Raw genomic sequence first — 24847 nt, forward strand, 5'->3', positions numbered from 1 at the left:
TACTATTCTTGCGCAACACAGGCGGCTGAGAATTCCTGCTGCCTTCCAGCCGAGGCCTTTGTGTTGCTTGGGCTTTTCATGAGGAGTTTGATGTCTCTGCAGTGCAGTTGAGATGAAGAAAGGCGGAGAGAATTCGGAGTATCTAGATGGCAACCACATTTGGTGTTTTGCCCCATTTAAGAGGTCAGCATGGCTCGGAACCTGGGAGACCAATCCACATGTTGCATTTCCCCACATATTTAAGGAAATAATTGCTTGCCCTTAATAGCTGGTTTTTAGACATTTTATCATTCCACGGTGTGGCATGGAGGTCTTCAAGCACGTTCTAGAGCAGGGGTGCACCAGCTGAGTCTTCCTTCACCCTGATGGGATGGCAAGAGGCACACGGAGGGACGGCAAGAGGCAGGAGGCGATGGTGAGAACTGGCTTAGCTGGTGCTGGGAAGGGTGGCCGCTCTTACCAGCCCTGGCCGAGTCTCCTTTCATGCACCTCAGCATGTGCAGCAGGCACCCAGTTCAGTGGGCCTTGGTTCCAGCACCAGCCGAGTCCATTTGTGTGCTGCTTGGCATCCCCATTGGGCTGACAAGTGGTGCGCACACCTGAGGACTCTGCTGGTGTTGAGAGGCACAGAAAATGTGCGGGGCAACCATGGGGCTGAGAGGGAGAGCAGGGCCACTCCACCAGCCCTGCCAAGAGGCCTCCCTCATGAAGGCTCCTCTCTTCTCAGCTGTCACCAGCAGCATCCATCCCAGCAGGAGATGTGAGGGAGAGCAGGGCTATTCCGCCAGCCCTGCTGAAAGAATGCATTGCTCTCCCTCTTCCCTCTCCATTCCTTTTTCCTTGTGTGTTGTGTCTTTTTAAATTGTAAGCCTGTGGGCAGGGATTGTCTTGTTTAATTAATTATGTGCAAGTCACTCTGGGAGCCTTTTTGGGTGAGGAGCAGCATAAAAATACTTCAGATAGATAGACAGACAGACAGACAGACAGACAGATAGATAATTAATGATGCCCGCTGATGTCATCTGCCTGCGGAGGGCCCCACGTGCAAGGTCCAAATATATGTTTGCTCAGAAACAAGCCCCATTCAGCAAAGTTCCCACTTCTCCCTGTAACTGTCCTTGCTGCTTTCTTTTAAAGTGGCTAATTGGTTTCTTCCTGTTCACTTGCCTGACTGTGACATTCCTGATTTGCCCTTAATTAGTCAGTTCCTGTTCCTTGCTCAGGGCAGGGAACTTTAATTACTGGTTTCCTCTTTGCAGATAGAGTAATTGCTCATTAATTCAATGTACAATTTTGTATTACTGTAATTGCAAAACTACACTCATAAAAAATAATTTGGTTGCACCCCCATCCCAGGAACAGGAATTGACTAATTAAGTGAAATTCAGGAATGCTATAGTGAGTACACAAGAAGAAATTAATTATCGGCTTTAGCAGAAAGGGGCAAGGAGGAAGCTAGTCATTAAAGGAACAGTAGTCTTGAAAAACTTCAATGGTGCTTTGCCATCCATACTGGACAAGCAATTCCAGTTTAAATAAAACAACAGTAACAAACCAAAATGATGGGAGGACAACATGGAACACACTGGACATGCAATGGCTTGTCAGTGTGGTCTGGATTCTCCATAAGAACGGAGTCCATTCCAAATTACGAGGCTGGTGTGAATGCAGCCCTTGTCAGAAGGCCACAGGCTCTACCGATTTTGCACTTTTTGCGCTCCCTTTGCCACAGGCACCTTGCTAGCCTCTGACATGGCAATTGGTCTAGCCCTGAAAAAGAGTACCCAGTCAAGCAACGGAACTGGTCCCAGGGGCATGCCTCCTCCAGATTTTGTCCCTAATCCTGGTGCTTTTGTTTGCTTTTGTACGTTTTGGATCGTATTAAAACATATATACTTACAGTTGTGACAAAGGCTTTTGTTTTGGCTGCGATGCTCTGTGCATAGGGGTGTGACTATGTTATGGCCATGTTAGCTGTGGCTCAGCGTCATCCCCCCATGGTAGGATCATGGGATCAGCCTGGCCCTGTGCGTGCATGTGCTGTAGTTGTGCTAGAGAGAAAGGCAGCCGTTTTGAGAACTGGTCAGAGTGGCCTGAGACAGAGCTTCCCAACTCCCAGATGCATATTCCTTTTGTCCCCTGGCTCTCTCTAGTCTAACAAATTTTTGAAACCATTTAAAAAACTGCCAGTCTTGTTTGCCTAGAGGTGGAAATGGGGTGAGTGTATGCACCAAGAGCAATTATCCCTTTTTCTCTTTCTTTCTTATTTTATTTATTGATTATATTTCATGCAATTACTTTACAAAACAGGTCACTGCAATCACAAAGACATTACTATTCTTTAGACATTTAACTCACTAAAACCTATTACAAATGTTAAAAAGCAGTGAGACCCATTGTGAGGACCTGAGGCCTTTTTCACCACCTCACCATCCCGCTTCTACTCACCAGACCAGGTGCTTTGGTCCGTGTTTCTCCTCACACTGCCACTTTCAGGCTCTCACCCACAACCCTCCGTTGGTGTATTGTGATGCTTCACCACTCTCTCAGTTGCTGCCACCAAGAACACTTTCAGGGCTGCTTTTTTCCTTTTTGGTAGCACAGACCAAGCAGCCAGCATGTGGGGGCGATTCTGCGAAACCCTTCCTAATAACTAAAAAGGAAACTGTCTTTTAAAATTGAAAACAAAGAAGGTTTATTTGGTACAACAGGAATGGAAATAGGAACTGGGCTGGGATGAGGAAAGGAAGTCAGGAATGATGATTAAAATGAGACAACACTATACACTGCACAATGTAACTCCTGCTTTTAGCTCTGTGTTCAAAAGCCTCTCACACCCTCTCTCACTATCTTACACGCTCTCTTTCTTCCACTTGCCAGACCACCACCTTGCCCACACTCGGCCAAACCCCACCTCGCACTCCCCTGTCAATCATTCCAGAAACATACCAGCCGCCATACATATATACAAACCTTTACTATGTACATATTGTACATGTGGAATCACCACACCCATCAAATACCTTATAATAGTAAAACACCTAGACATAAATAACCTTTGAACAGTGAGACACTACAATAAAGGAAAAGGATTTCCCAGGCCTACAACAAGAAGAAGAGAAGAGTAGTGGGAGTGGGAGACTCCTTGCTGCGTGGGATCGAGACCCAAGTATGTTGCGAAGACCCGTGGACTCGCCAGGTATGTTGTCTCCCAGGAGGACGGATTAGAGACGTGACTGAAAGGTTACCTGCACTCATAAAGCCCACTGACAGGTATCCCTTTCTTCTCATCCATGTGGGAACAAATGATACCGCCAAGCGGAGCTACGAAGAAATCACATCAGACTTTGAAGCTTTGGGAAGGAAACTCCAGAACTTTGGGGCCCAGATAGTTTTCTCATCCATCCTGCCAGTCGTTAGAAGAGGGATAAAAAGGGAACAAAAAATACTCTGGGTGAATGACTGGCTATGAAGGTGGTGCCGACGAGAGAGGTTTGGATTCTGGGACCACAGGCTATACTTCCTGGAAGATGGACTGTTGGCAAGGGACGGGTTGCACCTCACAAAGGCTGGGAAGAATGTGTTTGGCCACAGCATGAAGAACTTCAGGAGAGCTTTAAACTGAATCCTTCGAGGAAGGGAGATGTAAAGTTGGGGGTAACAATGGACGAAGGCTAATGCACCGCAACGGCTCTAATAGCGCCCAATAATAGTCTTCAGACACATGTAGGAAGAAAGCCAGACTATGAAGCACATGGTCTTCGATGTCTATATACTGATGCCCAGAGTATGGGAAACAAACAGAACAAAATTGAACTCTTAATACAAGAAGAAAATTATGACTTAATAGGTATAACACACTCGGTGGGATGACTTTCATGACTGGAATACAGCAATTAAAGGATATAACTTGTTCAAAAAGAACAGGAGGAACAGAAAGGGAGGTGGGGTTGCACTGTATGTGAAAAATACATATCTCTGCACAGAAAGACAGGAGGATGAGCTTGATAGCCCCATTGAGAGCATCTGGATCAAAATCAATGGAGCAAAGAATAAAAGGAACCTGGTGGTCAGAGTCTACTACCGATCACCCAGTCAAGGAGAAGACGAGGATTAAACTTTTGAAAAGCAAATAGCCAATGTTTCAAGGAAGCATGATGTAGTAGTAATGGGGGACTTCAATTTCCCCAACATTTGTTGGGAGACAAATTCTGCAAAACATGGCCCTTCCAGGAAATTCTTGACTTGTGTGGCGGATAACTTCCTCCTACAGAAAGTAGAGGAAGGAACTATAGGATCGGCTATCTTTGACTTGATCCTAACCAACAGGGATGACTTAGTGGATCAAGTAGCAGTTACAGGAACTCTGGGGGAAAGCGACCATGTTATACCTGAGTTCTCAGTTCTAAGGGCAGCAAAAGCCGAGTGTCGCCAAATGCATACCCTGGATTTTAGGAAAGCTGATTTTAATAAACAGAACAATGATCAGTAAGGTCCCATGGCAAGCGACGCTAACGAGAAAAGGAGTCCAAGATGGGTGGGAGCTTTTAAAAAAGGAAATTCTCAAGGCACAATCACAAACAATTCCAACAAGAAGAAAAGGTGGAAGACAACAGAAGAAGCCAATGTGGCTTCACAAAAAGCTTAGAGATGACCTGAAAAAAAAAAAGGACAAATATAGGAAGTGGAAAGAAGGCCAAGCAACAAAGGAAGAATACAGGCAGGTAGCACAGAATTGCAGGGATGGCGTCAGGAAGGCTAAAGCTGAGAACGAGCTGAGGTTAGCGAGGGATGCTAAAAGCAACAAAAAGGCTTTCTTCAGCTATGTGCATAGTAAAAGACAGAGGAAAGAAATGGTGGTTCAGCTAATAAATAAGGATGGCAAAATGATAACAGATGACAAAGAAAAAGCGGAGGTGCTCAATTCCTACTTTGGCTCAGTCTTCTCCCCAAAGAGGGTCTATGACCCCCCTGGCAAAGGCAAAGTACAGGCTTAAGGGGCAGGATTGCAGCTTGAGATCAATAGGCATATGGTCAAGGAACACCTAATTACTTTGAATGAGTTCAAATCCAGATGAACTGCATCCTAGAGTAATAAAGGAACTGGCAGAAGAACTCTCAGAACCACTGTCTATTCAATCAATCAATCAATCAATCAAAGCTTTTATTGTTTCAACCAGAGGTTACAACAAGCAATATAATAACAAAAATAAAACATACATAAAAAAATCAAACAAATCATATTAATTTTTAATTTCCTACAAGGTCATAAAATTAGCTCTATGCGATATGTGAGAGCAAAATTGACCAATGCCAATAAGACTGTCTTACTTTTGGAAGTAAACAAAAAGTGTATTCTGTCTAAATCGGACCAGCTGGACTTTTTTTCAAGAAAACGATGCAAATATTTAGAACGAATTTGGGAATAAATAGGGCAATAGAATAAGTAATGAGGCAGATCTTCCACCTTGCCAGTACAAAGTCTCAAGGTATAGGGAGAGTCAGAGTCTCAAGGCATAGGGAGTCTTGTTAAAACGCCCTTCTAAAACTGCTGTTTTCATTTGCTCCATCTTCAATCGTGTGAGAGCGGATCTAAGATGAGAGTTTGTAATTAAAGTCAAATAGTGTTCACATTCAAATTTAAGCTTGGTCTTTGCAAACCAAGGTGCTATCTTATGTCTATTCTCTCTATTTATGTCACTGTCTATTCTCTTTGAGCAATCATGGAGGACAGGTGACGTGCCAGATGACTGGAGGAGTGCTAATGTTGTCCCTCTCTTCAAAAAGGGTAAAAAGGAGGAACCTGGGAACTACAGACCAGTCAGTCTGATTTCAATCCCTGGGAAAATTCTGGAGCAGATGATAAAGCAATCCATCTGTAAGCACCTTGAAAACAATGCAGTGATTACTCAAAGCCAACAAAGATTTGTCAAGAACAAATCCTGCCAGATGAATCTGATCTCTGTGGGAATGCTGTAGACATAATATACCTCAACTTCAGCAAAGCTTTCGACAAAGTGCCCCGTGATATCCTGATGAGCAAACTAGCTCAAAGTGGGCTAGATGAAGCAATGATCCGGTGGATCCACAGTTGGCTACAGAATCGGACTCAAAGAGTGCTTATCAATGGGATCTTCTCAAACTGGGGAGAGGTAACAAGCGGGGTACCGCAGGGCTCAGTCCTGGGCCCAGCGCTCTTCAACATTTGTATTAATGACTTGAAGGAGGAGGTACAGGGAATGCTGATCAAATTTGCAGATGACACAAAATTGGGCGGGATAGCTAATACTTTGTCTTCCAAAATTCAAAGTGATCTTGATAGACTGGAGCGCTGGGCAGAAAATAACAGAATGACATTTAATAGGGATAAATGCCAAATTCTGCACCTAGGAAAAAGAAACCAAAGGCACAGTTACAAGATGGGGGATACGTGGCTCAACAACACTACAAGAGAGAAGGATCTTGGAATTGTTGTCGATCACAAGCTGAATATGAGCCAACAATGTGATGTGGCTGCAAAAAAGGCCAATGCTCTTTTGGGTTGCATTAATAGAAGCATAACTTCCAAATCCCGGGAAGTACTAGTTCCCCTCTACTCAGCACTGGTTAGGCCTCATCTGGAGTACTGTGTCCGGTTCTAGGTGCCGTACTTTAAGAAGGATGCAGACAAACTGGAGAGGGTTCGGAGGAGGACAACGAAGATGATCAGGGGACTGGAAACAAAGCCCTGTGAGGAGAGACTGAAAGAACTGGGCCTGTTTAGCCTTGAGAAGAGAAGACTGAGGGGAGATAGGATAGCGCTGTTCAAGTACTTGAAAGGTTGTCACAGAGAGGAAGGCCAGCATCTCCATCATCCCAGAGCGCAGGGCATGGAATCATGGGCTCAAATGACAGGAAGCCAGATTCCGGCTGAACATCAGGAAAAACTTCCTGACTGTGAGAGCAATACAACAATGGAACCAATGACCTAGGGAGGCGGTGGGCTCTCCCACATTGGAGGCATTCGAGAAGAGGCTGGACAGCCATCTGTCCGGGATGCTCTGACCTGGATTCCTGCATTGGCTCGATGGCCTTGTAGGCCCCTTCCAACCCTACTCTTCTATGATTACCACGTATCACACTTTGCTTATCATTCCAAAACTTCCTAAATGGCTCCCATTCCTGTTCAAATTGATTTATCCTGTATCTTGCCTGCTTAACCATAATAACCCATGTAATTTTGCTTAGGGTTGTCGAATCCCCCATTTTAATATACCACTCTTTTAATTGAGGTATTTCCTTTCTTTTCCAATATTTTGCATAAAGAAGATGTCCAGCAAATATAATATAAAAGAGTTGTTTTTCTTTATTCTTTGGAGCTGCGGTTTTCACATAAGTTCATAATCAAATTCTAGGATCTTAAGGTATAGTATATTGCAGAATATTACTAATATTAAAAATAATTTCTTTCCAGATTCATTGCCTCAGAGCAATTCATTCAGCAGTGCATAAAGTCTGCTCTTCCCCTTCCATATACCCTTACAATTTTCATAGATCTTAGACAGCAATTAAAGAATTGTGTACCACTGAATCAGAAGCTTAATTGAATTTTCTACTAAATTTTCTACTTAGAGGCTATCTAAATTATTCCAAATATATTCCCACATTTCATCTGATGTTCTTTCTCCAAGTATTTTCTCCTATCTTTTAATGTAATCTGGTCTTCTGTTTTCTTCAGTGTGCATTATAATTTGTTAGATTTGGGTTAGCATCTTTTTTTGTTTGTCCCACGTTATCTTCTCAAATGTATTTAATTGTCTTAATCCTCCTTCCTGATTTCTTAACCAGCTATTTAAATAATCTCTAATTTGAAAGTGTTCAAACAATACTGGTCTTGTATTAAGCATTTTTTTCTCTGGTCTAAAGACTTAATCTGATTACAATCAAGCCAATCAACAGATTTATCAACCCCTTTTCCACTTTCAACTCTCTCAAAAAACAGTCAATTTCAGGATTTGGGATTCCTTACAATGTGGAATATATTGGGAAGGATGCTCTCTGCACATATGAACTCCCTCTTGGTGGTGAGTGCCAACAGAAATGGAGCCAAAAGGAGGCAGCTGAGTAGGGATTTTGGAGAAATCCACAATGGAACCAAATTAATTTGGATTTTGATTAATTTTGATTGATGGATTTTACACAATCCGTACATCCCTGCTGCTGATATCCAAAGTGTGCAGAAGTACAAAAAGCATTTTTTTAAAAATGAAGGGAGCAAACTCCTTGCCCTGTGCCTAATGGGGACTGAGCATGCTCCGTAGCTACAGAATGTTGAGTGTCAATTGGAAAAGGAAGACAGGAACTGGGGGCAGGGAATGAATGCCCTGCTTGCGCCCCTAACAGCTTTGACAGTCTTGGAGGAGGGCCTGGCAGGAGCTTGGAGGTGAGGAGGCGCTGCCACATTTTCCTGCAGGTCCCCTTGTCCCTTGGCATGTTGAAGTTCTTGTGTTTGGAGCCATACACCCATCTGGGCTTTTTTAACCCCCTTTTCAAAAGCAAGGGAGGGGGGAGATTTGTTGTTTCTATTTCATTTGAAACTTCCTTGTGATTTTATTAACTTGACAAGGAATAATGAATGCTCTGTTCATCACCAGTTTGCAAGGTGAAGAACTTTTGAAGAATCTGGTGTCGTATGTTGGGCTTCCTGTGAGTCTGCGTAGCCCAAGTACCAGAGATGCAAGTGGTTCTGATGTTGCTCATGGTTCCAGGGATGACAGGTCTTTATGCAGGGATCGCTTTCCAACCTGTCTGAAAGGAAAGTGGGTGGCAGTAGTGTGTAATTATAAAGCTGAAGCTGAAAAGCTCTCTTCCCCCCCAGGATAATGATGCAGTAGGATTGAGAGTGATTTCTGTCTGCTGAGAGCCTGCTGGGAGAGAGGCATTTGGGCTCCTTAAGTGCCTGCAAGCTCTGGCTAGGTTCCCTGTCGATAAATCTGCTTCAGCTAATGTGACCTTTCCCTGAAAAACTGCATTCAGCAAGGCATGGTGGGGCCCAGTTGCATCTGTGGGTGTGTTGCTTTGTTCCATCCTGGATTGCCATGGTGGTCAGTAGGGGGTGCTGCCAGGCTTCAGGGCCTGGAGGCTACTAAGAACAGGTCGGAACTGGCTCCTTGAAAGACCGCCTGCGCCCATATGAACCTACCTGGGCAGTAAGATCAGCCTCGGAGGCCCTGCAGTCTGTCCTGTCATTGGTGAATGTGAGGTTGGCGGTACCAGGGATGGGGCCCTTCTCAGTGATGCCCCACAGATGTGGGCCCCTTCACAGTCTCCCTTCATGAAGACTTCTTTCATTGTGCATGGCCTTCTTGAGACTGACAGGTTTCCAGCTGGCTCATGTATACTTTACTGCTGCATTTTGTATTTTTGGTATTTTGTGGTGTCTGGGTATTGTCGGTGTTTTTGTTCTGTTGTATGCTGCCTTGGGAGTATCCTTTTTCTGGAAGGTGCGATATCCATAATTAAATAAAAATACATTTAAAAAACAAGTTGATGCTTCCATCTTGGATTTTACCAAGTGCACATGATCACAGACTTGGAAGATACTGGAGGCCATTGAATTAGAGGCTTGCTTGTAATTGTTCTTCAAACATTCCAGGGCTAAGCCCTGTTGTTGGAATCAGGATTTTGGGTTGGTACCTTGTGAGCCCTAGTCTCCTCTCTCCTGGAAGATCCTTGCAAATGTGCCTATAGTCTCCTTTAGTGTCTGGTTGCTGTTACTAAGCTAAATTGATGAGACTTGTTTGCCTGAAGACCAAGATGACAAGCTCTACCAGGAAGCCAAGCTGGCATGTCTCTCGTAGTTCTAGAGGTTCATCATTAAACTCAGATGTCTGCCTGTGCCAAGTTTCTCTTTTGCTCTAGTAGGCAGTTTTAATTGGAAACACAAAGCACTGAGTGGTCCCAATTCCTTTTGGTGTTTGGAAGGTCTCTCCCTTAATGGGCCACAGAACAATGGAGATAAGTTGGCCACTCTTTAAGAAGCTAATTTTCCCCTGTTGCACCTTCCCTTTTGCTTGCATGAGATGTCACTGACTTAAGAAAAAGGAAAATGGTGCCAGGCTGATCTAAAGACATTTTCCTGTTGAGATCACAAAAAGCATTCTCTGTGTTTTAAAAGCTGTCTCTGCCCCCAAGAGTTTACAACCTTTGTTGTTGTTGTTCAGTCATTCAGTCATGTCCAACTCTTCGTGACCCCATGGACCATAGCATGCCAGGCCTTCCTGTCCTGCGCTCTCTCCCGGAACGTGCTCAGGTCCATATTCATTGCATCAGTGATGCTATCTAGCCATCTCATCCTCTGCCGTCCCCTTCTCCTTTTGCCTTCAGTCTTTCCCAGCATCAGGGTCTTTTCCAGGGAGTTTTCTCTTCGCATTAGGTGGCCAAAATATTTGAGCTTCAGCTTTAGTATCTGTCCTTCCAATGAGCACTCAGGGTTGACTTCCTTTAGGATGGACTGATTGGACCTCCTTGCAGTCCAGGGGACTCGTAAGAGTCTTCTCCAGCACCACAGTTCGAAAGCATCGATCCTTCGGCGCTCAGCCTTCCTTATAGACCAGCTCTCACAGCCATACATTACTACTGGGAAAACCATAGCTTTGATTAGACGGACCTTTGTTGGCAAGATGATGTCTCTGCTTCTTACTATACTGTCTAGGTTTGCCATAGCTTTCCTCCCCAGGAGCAAGCGTCTTTTAATTTCATGGCTACAGTCACCGTCTGCGGTGATCTTGGAGCCAAGAAAATACAATCTGTCACTGCTTCCATTTCTTCCCCTTCTATATGCCAGGAAGTGATGGGGCCAGATGCCATGATCTTAGTTTTTTTAATGTTGAGTTTCAAACCAGCTTTTGCACTCTCCACTTTCGCCCTTAACAAGAGGCTCTTGAGATCCTCTTCACTTTCTGCCATTAGGGTGGTATCATCTGTGTATCTGAGGTTGTTGATAATTCTCCCAGCAATCTTAATTCTGACCTGTGATTCATCCAACCCGGCGTTTCTCATGATGTACTCTGCATATAAGTTAAATAAGCAGGGCGACAATATGCAGCCTTGTCGTACTCCTTTCCCAATTTTGAACCACTCGGTTGTTCCATGTCTGGTTCTTACTGTTGCTTCTTGACCCTCGTACAGGTTTCTCAGGAGACAGGTAAGGTGGTCTGGTACTCCCATCTCTTTAAGAATTTGCCACAGTTTGCTGTGATCCACACGATCAAAGGCTTTAGCGCAGTCAATGAAGCAGAAATAGACGTTTTTCTGGAATTCTCTTGCTTTCTCCATGATGCAGCGAATGTTGGCGATTTGATCTCGAGTTCCTCTGCCTCTTCGAAACCCCGCTTGTACTTCCGGTAGTTCTCGGTTCGCATACTGCTGAAGCCTAGCTTGCAGGATTTTGAGCATAACCTTGCTGGCATGTGAAATGAGCGCAATTGTACGGTAGTGTGAACAGTCTTTGGCGTTGCCCTTCTTTGGAATTGGAATGTAAACTGACCTTTTCCAGTCTTGCGGCCACTGTTGAGTGTTCCAAATTTGTTGGCATATTGAGTGCAGCACTTTAACAGCATCATCTTTTAGGATTTTAAATAGCTCAGCTGGAATACTGTCATCTCCGCTAGCTTTGTTGTTACTAATGCTTCCTAAGGCCCACTTGACCTCACTCTCTAGGATGTCTGGCTCAAGTTCAGTGACCGCACTGTTATGGCTATTAGGGACATTAAGATCTTTCCTGTATAGTTCTTCTGTGTATTCTTTCCACCTCTTCTTAATCTCATCTGCTTCTGTGAGGTCCCTGCCTTCTTTGTCCTTTATCATGCCCGTCTTTGCACAAAACGTTCCCTTGAGATCTCCGATTTTCTTGAAGAGATCTCTAGTCTTTCCCATTCTGTTGTTTTCCTCGATTTCTTTGCATTGTTCATTTAAGAAGGCCTTCTTGTCTCTCCTTGCTATTCTCTGGAACTCTGCATTCAGTTGGAGATATCTTCCCCTTTCTCCCTTGCTTTTTGCTTCCCTTCTTTCCTCAGCTACTTGTAAAGCCTCATCAGACAGCCACTTTGCTTTCTTGCATTTCTTTTTCTTTGGGATGGATTGAGTTGCTGCCTCCTGAACAATGTTACCGACCTCCGTCCATAGTTCCTCAGGCACTCTGTCTATCAAGTCTAATCCCTTAAATCTATTCGTCACCTCCACTGTATATTCATAAGAGATATGATTTAGGTCATACCGGAATGGTGTAGTGGTTTTCCCTACGTCCTTCAATTTAAGCCAAAATTTTGCAACAAGAAGCTCATGATCTGAGCCACAGTCAGCTCCAGGTCTTGTTTTTACTGACCATATAGAGCTTCTCCATCTTTGGCTGCAAAGTACATAATCAATCTGATTTCGATATTGACCATCTGGTGATGTCCATGTGTAGAGTCGCCTCTTGTGCTGTTGGAAAAGAGTGTTTGCTATGATCAGCGTGTCCTCTTGGCAAAACTCTATGAGCCTTTGTCCTGCTTCATTTTGTACACCAAGGCCATGCTTGCCTGTTATCCCAGTTATTACTTGACTTCCTACTTTAGCATTCCAATCCCCTATGATGAAGATGACATCTTTTTTTGGTGTTAGTTCTAGAAGGTGTTGTAGGTCTTCATAGAACCAATCAACCTCAGCTTCTTCGGCCTCAGTGGTTGGGGCATAGACTTGAATTACTGTGATGTTGAATGGTTTGCTTTGGATTCATACTGAGATCATTCTATCGTTTTTGAGATTGTACCCCAGTACTGCATTTCCCACCCTTTTGTTGACTATGAGTGCTACTCCATTTCTTCTAAGGGATTCTTGCCCACAGTAGTAGATATGATGGTCACCTGAATTAAATTCGCCCATGCCTGTCCATTGTAGTTCGCTGATTCCCAAGATGTCGATGTTCAATCTTGCCATCTCACGTTTGACCACCTCCAGCTTTCCTTGATTCATTGATCTGACATTCCAGGTTCCTAAACAATATTGTTCTTTACAGCATCGGATTTTCTTTTCACCACCAGACACATCCACAGCTGAGTGTCCTTTCGGCTTTGGCCAGCCGCTTCACTCTTTCTGGTGCTACTTGGAAATACCCTCTGCTCTTCCCCAGTAGTATATTGGACACCTTCCGACCTGAGGGGCTCATCTTCTGGCGTCATATCTTTTAGCCTTGTGATACATTCCATGGGGCTTTCTTGGCAAGAATACTGGAGTGGGTTGCCATTTCCTTCTCCAGTGGACCACATTTTGTCAGAACTCTCTGCCATGACCTGTCCGTCTTGGGTGGCCCTGCATGGCATAGCTTATGGTTCATTGAGTTATGCAAGCCCCTTCGCCACAACAAGGCAGTAATCCATGAAGGGGAGTTTACAACCTACCAGGGCCCTAAGGGGCCATTTTGGAAAGGGGCTTTTCACAAGAGGGACAACATTCTTTCAGAAACTCTTGTACAAAATCTGTAAACAGATTTTACAGTGTTTACATAAAACACACTTTTACGTTGTGCAACATAAAATCTCTTCAACATTTTTATTAATGACTTGGAGGAGGAGGTGCAGGGAATGCTTATCAGATTTGCAGATGACACAAAATTGGGCGGGATAGCTAATACCCTGGAAGACAGGAACAAAATTCAAAATGATCTTGGTAGGTTGGAGCGCTGGGCAGAAAACAGCAGAATTAAATCTAATAGGGATAAATGCCAAGTTCTGCACCTAGGAAAAAGAAACCAAATGCACAGTTACAAGATGGGGGATACGTGGCTCAACAATACTGCAAGCGAGAAGGATCTTGGAGTTGTTGTCGATCACAAGCTGAAGATGAGCCAACAATGTGATGTGGCTGCAAAAAAGGCAAATGCCATTTTGGGCTGCATTAATAGAAGCATATCTTCCATATCCCGGGAAGTACTAGTTCCCCTCTACTCAGCACTGGTTAGGCCTCATCTGGAGTACTGTGTCCAGTTCTGGGCGCCGCACATTAAGAAGGATGCAGACAAACTGGAGAAGGTTCAGAGGAGGACAATGAAGATGATCAGGGGACTAGAAACAATGCCCTACGAAGAGAGACTGAAAGAACTGGGCATGTTTAGCCTTGAGAAGAGAAGACTGAGGGGAGATAGGATAGCGCTCTTCGAGTACTTGAAAGGTTGTCACAGGGAGGAAGGCCAGGATCTCTTCTTGATCATCCCAGAGTGCAGGACACGGAATAATGGGCTCAAGTGACAGGAAGCCAGATTCCGGCTGAACATCAGGAAAAACTTCCTGACTGTGAGCGCAATACGACAATGGAACCAATGACCTAGGGAGGTGGTGGGCTCTCCCACACTGGAGGCATTCAAGACGAGGCTGGACAGCCATCTGTCAGGGATACTCTGACTTGGATCCCTGCACTGAGCAGGGGGTTGGACTCAATGGTCTTTTAGGCCCCTTTCCAACCCTACTATTCTATGATTCTATGACCCCCACGCTGTGGACTCTAAGAAAGGGAGGTGGACTCGAGAGTATCTGTGCCTCGAGTGAATGAGTCTTAATTTCCTCTTGTCTTATGACAGGACATTTGCCAGGATGATTTTTTGAATAGAATTGGGTGGCTAGGAAGATGTTCAACAGGCACCTAGGGATGGATCCAGACTTAGTCATACTTAGAGAAGATCCACTGAAATCAAGGGGTTTACTCAAAGTATGTCTAAGACTGGATCTAAGCCATACTTCCCTGCGAGCCTGCTGCAGTGGCTGGAGTAGCTGCTTCTGCTGAACGTCGCTCTGCTGCCCTGCTAATAAAGGCACCAGAGGCTTCATCGAGGCCAAGGACAAGCTGCCACCTGCAACCCATCCAGGTGAGAGCTGTCACTGGGAACAGCTGGCATCTTTCCTCCCTGGCAGCTAACTCTGCCTCAGAGCCCCCGGGAAGGTGTCTGCACAGACTCCACTCCAGTCCCCACAGTTCCTCCTCTGGCTGTGCGGATCAGTGAAGAGGGACTTGCAGCGCCTGAGGCCTGACTGGGCAAATGCTGAGGATGGGTCCTGTGCTGTGCTGTGTGGGCAGAGCTGACCCCCTGCCCCATAGTTGCTGTATGAAAGTGCCCCCAGAAACACCACATTTTAAAATGGTGCAGACCTTGCCTAATCCCCCCCTGCCCCCAGAAGCTCTGCCTATCTGCTGAGCGCTGCAGCAGATGTGACTTGCGCAGTGCACGGGTTTTGCCCACCCCCTCATTGGCTTAGCAGGCGATCGATACTCCCAACTGTCACCCACAGGCAACATTGACCTTCCTCTCGGATGGAAAATGGCTTGGATGTAATTCCATGACCTGCGGGAGAAGTCCTCCAAATCTGCACGCTCTCTGTTCCGGGCCCACACCGACCTCTCCGCCTCAGAGCCTCCCTTGTTTTGAAGAAGCGGCATCCTCCTCTTGACGTGCCTGTGCTCTCGTTGCCCCTCGCCCTGGTAGTTGCATTGCGTGTTAGTTTGCTGCCGTGACAGGATGGCCCAGCCATGGTCTGGGCTGCCCGTGCTGGAGAGCACTTTGGCACCATGAATAATTCAGGCCATATAGATTCTTAAAGTGCTTTTGGGGGGGATGCAGGATCCTCCGCGGTGAGGTTGTGCCAGCCGCCGTCCTGTGCTCCAGCTCTGGGTGTCTGAAAGCTTTCTGTGGAGAGCACCGCAGTGCTTCACGCTGCCTGCCTCATGGGCCTGAAAGGCGAGCTGGTGCTGGTAAGCCCCTGCGGCCCCCTTCCCCCCCCACGAGCCCCGCTGGCCAGGAGGTGTGATGGAGAGGAAGGGGAGGGGCGCAGAGGGGTTTGAGTGGAGACTCCGGGGGAGGGGAGTTGGAACAGGGGGGTCTGGAAACTGTCAGAAGGTCCCTGTGAACTAGTAGCCAAAGGAATGGGGCACTTCGGCTGCAGTGTGGCTAGAAACCATGCGTGGATGGGGAGACGGAGTTATGCTGGCTCAAAGGGCAGCAAAGGGCTTGCAAATGTTGACAGGCCCTGGCAGAAAGTGCATATTGTACTGCTGGAATCTGCCTTGCCTTGATGTATGGCTTTTACTAAGGCAAGGAAGAAAGCGGCAGCGTGGTGGGACTTGCCTCAGCGTGTCCTTGAACGCCGCCGCCCCCGCTCTCCTGGGTCCAAACTTTAAGAAGGAAGGGGAATCAGGTGACGGTGCCAGCAGCTGGAATCCTTGCCAAGCTGTTTTGGTCAACCAATGGAAGATCAGTGGGATGGAGAGGAAGAACCGTGGGGAAATTGATAGTGGCAGTCGGGGAAGGGCAGTAAGAAGGCCCCACCCTTCTGGGAGGCAGAATGAGGCAGGTTTGGAGCACTGCAGCAAATATTCAGGGCAGCAGATGTTCCGTTATTTACAAGGGGATGGGATACAGTAGCTCCTAGCACCCCTGGAGTGGGGACAGCAGAAGTCTGGCTCTTTAGAGAAAAACCAGGAGCTCCTCATTGTCTGGACACTGAAAGCCCTCTGAAAGGAAAAGCTTTTTAAAAAAATTGTGGAGTATGCACAGTTCTCTTCATTGTGTCCACCTTCCTCTGGCCATCCAGGAGGTAGAAGAATTCTGTGTACAACAATAAAATCTACGCCAGCGTTTCCTTGCTGTCAAGAAGGAAATGATCTGAAAGCATTAGTGGGAGAAAAAAAAAAGTGCTGTAAGGCCTCAAACATCCCTTAATTAACATTCCTAAGATCTGAGGTGTTCATTCAGAGACAAAGTGCTGTGAACTTTGTGTCCAAACAAAAATGAGGCAGGACCCCAGAAAGCAACCTTCTGAGAGTTAAAAGAGGAAGTTCAAAGTGCCTCATATGTGCGAACTGACAAGCCCTCTTGCAAAGTGAAGAGGGAGCAAAAAGGAATAAGTCACCAAATAGTATGCCCAAAAACTCAGCTGAAAGATAAGCAGTAAATGATTACTATGCCAAATACCAAATGTCCATATATGATCAGAAATGCATTCTTTAGTATCAGAAGTACCAAAGAGCCTGCCAGGCAGCAGATGGTGACTCTCAAAACGTTAATGATTGTTAATCTCTCAGTCCATTAAGAGACTCTGTGGATGCCTTATCTGCTGGGCTTGCAGCAAAAGTGGTGGCCTTAAAGTATCAACAACGAAATTTTCAAAGGAATGAAATGGTGGTCTCTGGAGATGTGACACTGAGCCGGTCCTGAGGGTGGGATCGCAGTGAAACTGCCTCTGTCTTAGACGTTATGGAACGCCCACCTTTTGTTCAGTTAGACATTTTGCCCTGTGCCTAGAAGGGGCACAAGCACTCCATTTGGGGGCTCTGCCAGTGCCTTCAGTAGCTGCAAGTCAGGGAGAAGTTTGGCAGGGACAGGTTCACACGGTTCTGTAGCACCTATGAGGAGAGTCGTGGTTTGGCCTGAGGGATGGCAAGACCTAGAAAGTTTCCAGCGCAGTTCTCATTTATTTATTTATTCCTGTGATGTTTGTCATTTTGTATTGTATTTTATTCTTTTAAATGTTCTTATTGGTATTTTATTCTTTATTCTTTAATCTGCCCAGTAACAAATGTTTTCCAGTCTGTAATCAGCCTGGAAACAACTTGTTACTGGGCAGATTAAAAATCAAAGGAATACATCGGACAGGTACTACTAGGTGCCCCTTTGTGGGTTGCTCCTGGACAGGGCGGGGCGATGGCTCCGTGGTAGAGAACCAGCTTTGCATGCAGAAGGCCCCGGGTTCAGTCCCCAGCTTCCCTAGATAGGGCTAAGAAAGAATTCTTCCTGGAACTTTCAAGAGCTGCTGCCAGGCAGGGTTAACTGTACTGGGCTTGATGAATCTGTGATCTGACTCGTGATACGGCTGATTCTCATGCTCCCACGTTCCACAGCAAGTCTTGCAATTGCCAACCAGGAGTGTGTTGGCAAAGCCATTTCAAATACTTCTCTTAGCTGTGTCTAGTTTCTCTGGGCACTAAACAAGCCTTGCTTGGATTCAGCTCAGATCCTCTGGGATGAGAGTTCCATATTTGTCCGGTAGAATGATGAGGGCTGTATCCCTGTTTCCAGCAGGGAGAGGAAACATGCTAAAGAGAGATGAGTATGCCTGGCGTGGGCAGGCATCAGATTTGGGGTTGGGTGCAACCTATGGGCTGCTGTCCACAAACACCTCCACTTCTATGTTTACTCAACAACCTATGATCAGCCGGGTTATAGTTTGTCGATCATGACGTGTGAATCTGGAGCGCTGGCGTGTTGAGGGGACTAAACAGCCCAGCGGTTAACTGATGGTTTGTTGTTGGGTTCACTGCTGGCTTGTTTAGCCCCTCAGCATCCCAGCACTCTGGTTTGCATGTCTCGCTCAGCAACCTACAAATGGGCCAATCGCAGGTTGTTGATTAGAAGCGGAAGAGGCTGGCATGCTGCAGGCAGTGCCCTGGCTCTGTTGTGCTCATCCCCAGCAGCCTCTGGGTTGCTTAACACACATGTGAACTGGCTCTATCTGTCATGGTCCTGGGAAAACAAACTGGAGAAAGTGGGGGTTATGCCTTGTAAATTCTTGGGATCATGCCTTGTAATGTACAGCTGAAGGGAGCCTGGGCAGGGAATGGAGCCTGAATGCTTTGTGCAGATTCTCATCCCTTCTAATGTTTAGCAAAAGGAAGTTATGCAGAATAAACAAATGTATAATTTGCTTCATATGCACAAATTGTTCAGGTTACTCGCATCAGATGCACAGACCAGCCCTGCCCCACAAATGGCCAAGAATCTGGGGGATGTGCCAGCAACAGGATGGGGAGGCTTTGGAGGAGTTCAGGGTTCTTGCTGTGCATCAATATTTCTTGTTTACCAAAATGTTTAATGGGGCAGCACTGGAGGGAATAGCTGAGAAATCAGCCAGCATGAGGATTCTTTTTGTCCTCAGGCTTCTGCTGACTCATGGATGACAATTGACTTGAGTGTTCTGCTTCCGAAACTCTTTTGTGTCAAGTAAGGGCAACTTTCGTCTGCCTCTGTCTCCCAGAATGATCTTGCTTATGCATACATGATTTTGATAATGTTTGCAACAGAAACATCGCCAGCTAGGAAGATCCCACATTCTCATTCCTGCGGCCACCAGTGAGGTTGCATTGGGGCTCAGAATTTGGATTAACCTGGCACAGGATTTGGGACGCTTCATAATACAGATAAAGATATACCCCTGGGTATGTGAAGAAGCAACATAGGGCTTGTAGATTTGCTTAGAGTGGGCATTTCAGCACATATAGCTTGTCATGTAAGGGGTGGGAAATATTATTTCTTTCTTCTACAATATATATCCTGCCTTTCCAAAGATATTTTTGTGATGGCTTTCAACATAAATGTAAACAAAAGAAAATAAATTAGCAATTTAACATAGAAATAAGTACAACCAAGTATACTTTTTAAAAGCAGGAATAAAAGCATATTCTCCTGAAAAGGCTGGAGGGCAGCATAGGGTCCAGGCACAGCACCCTAGGGGCATCTCTACACCAGCCTTCTCCGGGGCAAGTAGTTTGTTTATGTCTTGATGGATTGATGGATTGGACTGGCGGTGCCCGGCCAACTAGCAAATGCCCTCAGGGCGGTTTACAATCAGACCTCCACGGTGGGGAGGGCCAAATGTGTTGAAAGCTACCTTCACCCGTTCTCTCAAGTCCTCTGAAAAGGGGAGGGAGGGGGAACATGAAGGCACAGCTGAACTGGAGTCGGACACCTCCGTAGCTCTGTGGTAAGGAGCAGCGCCGGCTTTTCCTAGGTTTCAGCGCCCCATCTTGGGCTTAATTGGACAGAAGTGGCCAGCGAAATACTTGCTGCATTACGGATCAGACTTGAAAAGTCTCCCCCATTGCCACCCAGTCAGTTTAGAAACTTGATTCCTGCCCAAGTGCTGGAGAATGTGTGAGGCAGCTCAGACCTTTGAGCATTAAGAGCTGAACAAAAATAGGCTGACAAAAATCAGGCTACTTCATATGCAAGGCAGACAAGAGAGGAGAGGAAATGGCTTTTGATATTATAATTTTTCTGAACATGGAGAAGGCAGGGTATAAATGCACCATTCATGATGCAGGGTTCAGCCATCATATGATAAATGGAACTACTTTACAATGGTATGCAATGGTATGATCACTGATATGCTTTTAGCTCTCCCAGAGAGAAAATGATTTATTAAAATACAAGTTTGAATCATAAATATTTTGATTTAGAACTGATTCTACTCTCTTATACTACTGTTAGTTCAGCTAAACCTTCCAAGAGAGTGACAAATGGATGGGAGGAGAGAATCCAGGTGTGTGTGTGTTTTTCCTGCAAGCTCCCCCCACCCCATGCAGAAATTAAAAGCTGCTTTTCTGCATACTCAGAATAAATGAATATGCAAGGCAAGAGAGTCTGCGTGTGCAGGATCCAATCGCTTGGAGCTTTGCAATGGAAAGAGGTGGTTTACACGTTATTAAGATGGAACCCAAGTCCCACCTCTTAGACACTTACCTTCCCTTGTCACTTCTGAATGGTATGATGAGCATCAGTTTTACTCGCAGACAAGAGGAGTGAGAGAAACCTGGAAGCAAGCATGCCCACAGAGCTACCATAGCGTGAAGCTGGTGTGACACATTTTGCATGTTGAGAAGTAACATGGATGGTGGACTTATGCTCTGTTTCATGCATGATGAAGTGGAGTTTCATCCGCAAAAGTGTCTGCTGTAAGAAATGTGTTCGCCACAGAAGTCTTTCAGTTGGATCCAGATTTAGTCATAATTAAAGGAAACCCACTGAAACATTGGTTATGAATAGCTTAAGTCCCACTGATTTCAGTGGGTCTACTCTATGCATAACTAAACCTAGATTCAGCCCCTTGTTATTTAGGCTCCATGTTGATCATCATTATTTTGCAAGTGTGTAACAGCTTCTGAAAACTAATTAATTTTAATTAAAAGTGATTAAAATGTAATGGCCACAGGTGTGCGTTGAACAGGTAGGTGTACTCTGAACTACAGCAAAAATCCAAATTCTTTGCCTTGATTCTGTGAGTTCTGAGAAGATTTAAAATTGTTGTGAATTAAACAAATTCATGCAGATTTTTATTTGACTATTTTAGTCTCCTAGTCCTGGCTAGGAGTCATACTGGGCATTGACATGTCACCCCCCCCCCCCCCGCCACACACACAGACTGGAAGTCCTTGTCTGGCTTCTGAGCTTTTGCCAGGCAGTGTCTGCATGTTTTCAAGCTTACAACTTCACCAATAGGGACTGGAATCTTGCTTTTAAAAATAACATAAAATGATAAATTCTGTACCTGATCCTGACATCTGGGATTGCACAATGCAACTCCAGAGCTCGAAGGCACACCAAGCTGTAGTGTTGTGGCTTTGTGTATGGCCTTGGACAGAGAGTGTCCCAGTTTGTTTTACCATGTGGGAATCGTGAGGCGCTCCCCAAAGAGTCCTAGAAATTGCTGGCCTTGGCTGGCTTGATGTGTGAGAGCCTCTGTCTTGAGACTCTCACATGACATCAAGAACACTTTTTGTGCAGTCTGAACTTTCTTCCTCTTGACCCCTAAAAGAGCCATTCATCCAGGGAAAGAGAGATTCACAAAGAATCCTGCTCCCTTCTTCTGCCTGCAAGCAGCTCCAGCTCCTGCTGTTTCTGTCATAAAGAGCAGCCATCTAGGGAAACCAATGCAAAAGTAGCATCCAGATGCAGTAAACTTGCATTTCCCAGCTATGTCAGGATGAGAAGCTTTGGAGTTGTTTACAGGAAATACAGAGGAACAAGGGAGGGAGGCCCCGCCCCGCTGTGTCCTGTGACAAATTCACACGGATTTATTTAGGATGGCTTCCGCGCTTTAGAATGGGAATCTGGTAAATACTTTGGCTCGGTTACTCTGTGTGTGTGTGTGTGTGTGTGTGTGAGAGAGAGAGAGAGATTCAGTAACTTATTTCCCGACTAAGCAGGCTTGTGTTTGAAAACTGGGCTTGGTACATGGCCAGCTTTTAAGGATGGAGTTGTGGAAGAATGCCCATTTGTAGAGCAACTTGGACATTTAGTGCAGGAGACGCCTTGGAGGATCACGGTGTCATGTAAAGAGCCTGCTACCTTCCGTGAAGGAGCAATCTCAATTGCAGGATAAAAGCTCCGTGTGGAGAAAGCCCTTGTCTAACTTTCTGACTGGTGTCTTCTAAGCCTTCTGTGACATGGTGTAAGAAGTCAACTTTTAAAAACACAAATTCCCAGGCAAAGAAAATGGCACAGATCACTGCACTAAAAGCCTGGAACCTTAATAATCCTGTAGCTTGAATGGGAAGAATTTGCTTGCCTTCACCTGGCCACAAAGCTCCACATGCAGGAAGGAATCATGCAAATAAGTCCGCTCCTTAATGCTATAGTGAAAAAAGCCTGCAGTGTTTATAAATCCCTTACCAATGAGGGCCGTAAGCACAACTTTAAAAATGTTCTGCTCATGCTTGATGCCTGTTCCATCCCCAAGAGTTGTTTATGGGAGGACCTGTTTCTATCAAAAGAGTTCAGAGCTGGAAAACCGTTGAGTCATTTGTTAGGGCCTGATATGAAAAGGTGGAACATTTGTTGGTAGAAAAGAGGAACACCTTAGAGATAGGTTGATGCTTGGAATTTTAGACAAAAGGCTCTGGAAGAATGCAGCTAATAGAGCCTTCACAAAGCCATAGCAGGGAACAAAAACTTAAGCCTTCACAAAGCCATAGCAGGGAACTTAAGCCTTCACAAAGCCATAGCAGGGAACAAAAACAATTTGGAAGTGGCTTGGAAGATATCCTCTTCTCCATAAAACATCAGAAGCAGCAACAACCATTTGGAAAGAGCAAATTCATCACGCCTCCTATCTCTGCAAAAGCAACACAACAGAAAACCCAGAAAAATCAGTCCAACAGTTTTAAAAGCACTTTGCAGCAAAAGACCCACCCGTTCAGACTGCATGCACAAGATGTGGAAATGTTCATAATGTTAGAGGGGTTTGCCCAGGTAGAGAAGCACAGTGCAGGAAATGTTCAGATTTATCACACCCTTTGGGAAATTCTGTTTCAAACACTTTCCATTTTGAATCACAAGTGCTTCTGAGATTTTTCAAAGGAAGCTTACAGAACTAATATATGGTGGATCAAGAGAAGACTATGATAAAACAGAGGCTATGATCTTGAATCAGATCCATGATCCAGACTCAAGCTAAACAAGTAGAAATTCATGTTGCATCAAAGTGAAATAGAATTCTTGGGACAAGTAATAACAAAACATGGAGCAAAGCCATGGCCAGAGAAGGCAAATGCCACCAGGGGGCTGAAAGCACCAACTAACAGTGCAGAACTGAGTTGCTTTCTGGGAATGTTGAACTAGCTAGCTTGATATTTGGCAAGATATCTCAGCAAAGGCACAGCCACTAAACCTATTACTGAAATCCCTCAGATCAGGAGCAGTGTTTACAAAGATAAGGGACATGATCTTCAGTGCCCCAGTCTTACAATTCTATGATGCCAGCAAGCCCACAATGCTTAGGACTGATGGAAACAGCTGTGGACTAGGTAGAGGAAACTATGAGGAACCTGACACAACTTGGTTGTTGTGGACTGCTATTTATGGTATATTGAGGTACTCCACCAGAATTCCAGTCATTCTGGACATCTTACAACTCTCCATATTACCACTAGACTTCACTACCCTCAAGCAAAGCAGTGAGGCAGAGAGAGCAGTACAGCCTGCAAAGAAAATTGTTAGAGAGAATGATCCATATATTAATCTTTTAAGCTACTGATTAATATCATTGATAGCTACTGGATATAACCCAGAAAATTGTGAATAGGAAGGCAAATCAGAACACTCCTTCCAACACTAGAGAAGAATATCATTCCAACATGACCTGGCATGGAAAAAGTTGCCATTTCAGATTACTGAGTTTAAAGAAATTATCAGCATTTCCATAACTAGTGCAATTCAGTGCAAGATCTACCATATTTAGAGCCATGGAAGAGAGTTTATATCAGACTAGATGGGAAAAATACAGTAGAACCCAGGTTCTTTATAAGGATAAAATTAAAAACCCAGTTCATATCCTGTTACATCCAAACGGTACCAGAAACTGACATCTTCCTGTTCCAGTGAAAGTACAATTGCCAAATGCACAAGGACTACCTGGAAACCAAAGTTCTGAGACTAACAGAGCCATCTTGAAAAAGATATAAAAAAGAAACTTTTATTCATTTGCAATATAGCAAAAACAAAAAAGTGTCAGTTCACAGTGCCAGAGCCATCTTGCAACAGTGATGTTATTATTCCAATCATCACTTAATCTGGTTGCATTATTTGAAAGCCTCCAAGATTGACAGATGAGTGAGCAACCAAATGTTTCAACAAAACTGATGTATTTAATTATCATTTCTTTAAACGAAAGTGGGGGAGATGTTGTGGATGGTATTATTAAATAGTTTAGTCAGTAGGTGGCATTGGACTTTATCTAGGTGGAGACTGGAGATTTCTGTTGCTATACCTACCTCTCTTTCTCATCAAAACCAGGTGAGGCAGTGGCTGTTCTGAATCAGTGCCTGGGCACGGTAATGGACTGGATGAGGGCTAATAAACTGAAACTCAATCCAGACAAGACGGAGGTACTGTTAGTGGGTGGTTCGTCTGCCCGGCTAGGTGATATTCAACCTGTTCTGGAGGGGGTTGCACTCCCCCTGAAGGATCAGGTTCGTAGTTTGGGGGTGCTCTTGGATCCAGAACTGTCACTTGAGGCACAGGTGAACTCAGTGGCACGGAGCACTTTTTATCAGCTTAGGCTGGTATACC

The 24847-nt window shown here is 45.0% G+C and overlaps 1 protein-coding gene across 15 annotated transcripts in view; it reads left to right on the top strand.

Annotated features, from left to right (window-relative positions):
• The window catches only part of CORO2B (coronin 2B), a 159078-nt gene that overhangs the window by 52967 nt on the left and 81264 nt on the right, over nucleotides 1–24847 (top strand). For 2 of the 15 annotated variants that reach the window (XM_084817558.1, XM_084817549.1), the window contains exon 1: nucleotides 8303–8422. The exons of 11 other annotated variants lie outside the window; for them this stretch is intronic. Coding sequence is in view for 1 of the 4 variants with exons in the window: in XM_084817545.1 (XP_084673671.1) it covers nucleotides 24613–24663 (51 nt within the window). In the remaining 3 variants the exon portion in view is untranslated. Of the gene's footprint in view, nucleotides 1–8302; nucleotides 8423–21662; nucleotides 21892–24571; nucleotides 24664–24847 lie in introns of those variants that run through there. 2 more of the 15 variants (XM_084817545.1, XM_084817548.1) reach the window with 2 other exon arrangements.

This window comes from Heloderma suspectum, chromosome 11, assembly GCF_057233095.1.
Source record: "Heloderma suspectum isolate Gila_16-S chromosome 11, 16-S_ref, whole genome shotgun sequence".
NCBI classification, from domain to species: Eukaryota; Metazoa; Chordata; class Lepidosauria; order Squamata; family Helodermatidae; genus Heloderma; species Heloderma suspectum.